We start from the raw sequence: 1,122 nt of genomic DNA on the forward strand, positions 1-1,122 counted from the left end.
TGCTGCTGCTGCTGCAGGCGTTGGTTCTGTTGCTGCAGCAGCTTCAGCAGCTGGAGGTTCCTCTGGTGTTGGCACTCTTGCTGCTGCTGCTGCTGTTGGTGGTGGTGGTGTTGCTGCTGCTGTTGTTGCTGCTGCTGCTGCTGCTGCATTCCGCTGCATCCCATTGGCCCTGAGTGCTTGTCTTGCTGCTGCTGCTCTTCTTGCTGCTTCTATGTTGCGTTGTCTCTCCATCTCTGTTGCCTTTCTTCTCTGTGCTGCAGCAACAGCAGCAGCTCCTCTGGCTCGTGCTGCTGCTGCTTGAGAGGTACGAGGGGCCCTGGGGGCCCCTGGGGCCCCAGGGGCCCCCGGGGGCCCCCCATTTCTTTCTCTATCTCTTGCGAGGGTACTACCCGGGGGCCCCCCCCTGGGTCCTGCTGTGTTGAGGGGCCCCCTTGGTGGGGGGCAGGACTGTGAGCGTCTTCTTTCATCAGCTGCTGCTGCAGTGTTTGCTGCTGCAGCATTTGCTGCTGCTGCTGCTGCTGCTGCTGCTGCTGTTGGTGGCTGTAGAGTTGGCGTTGCTGCTGCATTCATTTTAGGATTGATTTTATTATTTAGGGGCCCCTTATACTGTTGTGTATTTGTAGGGTACGGTGGTAGTGGGGGCCCCCCTGATAGATGTGCAGCAGCATCAGCAAGTATAGCTTCTCTTGCTGCTGCTGCTGCTCTCCTAAGCAGCGTAATTTGTTGGTTGGATACGGGGGCCCCCGGGGGTACATACTGCTGCAGCACGCCTATAGCCTGCTGCTGTCTGCCGACAGCAACACGTAGAGACCGAAGACAAGCCTCATACATTCTNGCACGCCTATAGCCTGCTGCTGTCTGCCGACAGCAACACGTAGAGACCGAAGACAAGCCTCATACATTCTTAGTGTTTGTTGTGTTTCTATTAGTTGTTCTCTTAAACTAGCAGCAGATATATGTGCCGCAGCAGCAGGACGATTCACTAGCTGCGAGGCCCTATCACCAAAACGTAGAGAAGCAACTGTCTCCTGCTGGTGTCTGCTCTGGGGGCTGCAGCATATGATGAGTACGGCGAGGCCCCTGCCCCCAAGAGAGTGCCCGAGCAGCCGTGTTAGTTTACTT

The 1,122-nt window shown here is 56.5% G+C and overlaps 1 protein-coding gene across 1 annotated transcript; it reads right to left on the reverse strand.

The window, feature by feature from the left end:
• Positions 1-209: 209 nt before the first annotated feature.
• Positions 210-566, reverse strand: EMH_0091420 (uncharacterized protein; the record flags this gene model as incomplete). The annotated part of the gene is made up of 1 exon (XM_013501724.1): positions 210-566. The coding sequence occupies one exon, from the start codon at positions 564-566 to the stop codon at positions 210-212; it is 357 nt and encodes a 118-aa protein (XP_013357178.1).
• Positions 567-1,122: the final 556 nt, after the last annotated feature.

This window comes from Eimeria mitis, genomic scaffold (assembly GCF_000499745.2).
Source record: "Eimeria mitis Houghton genomic scaffold, Emh_scaff7416, whole genome shotgun sequence".
Lineage (NCBI taxonomy): Eukaryota > Apicomplexa > Conoidasida > Eucoccidiorida > Eimeriidae > Eimeria > Eimeria mitis.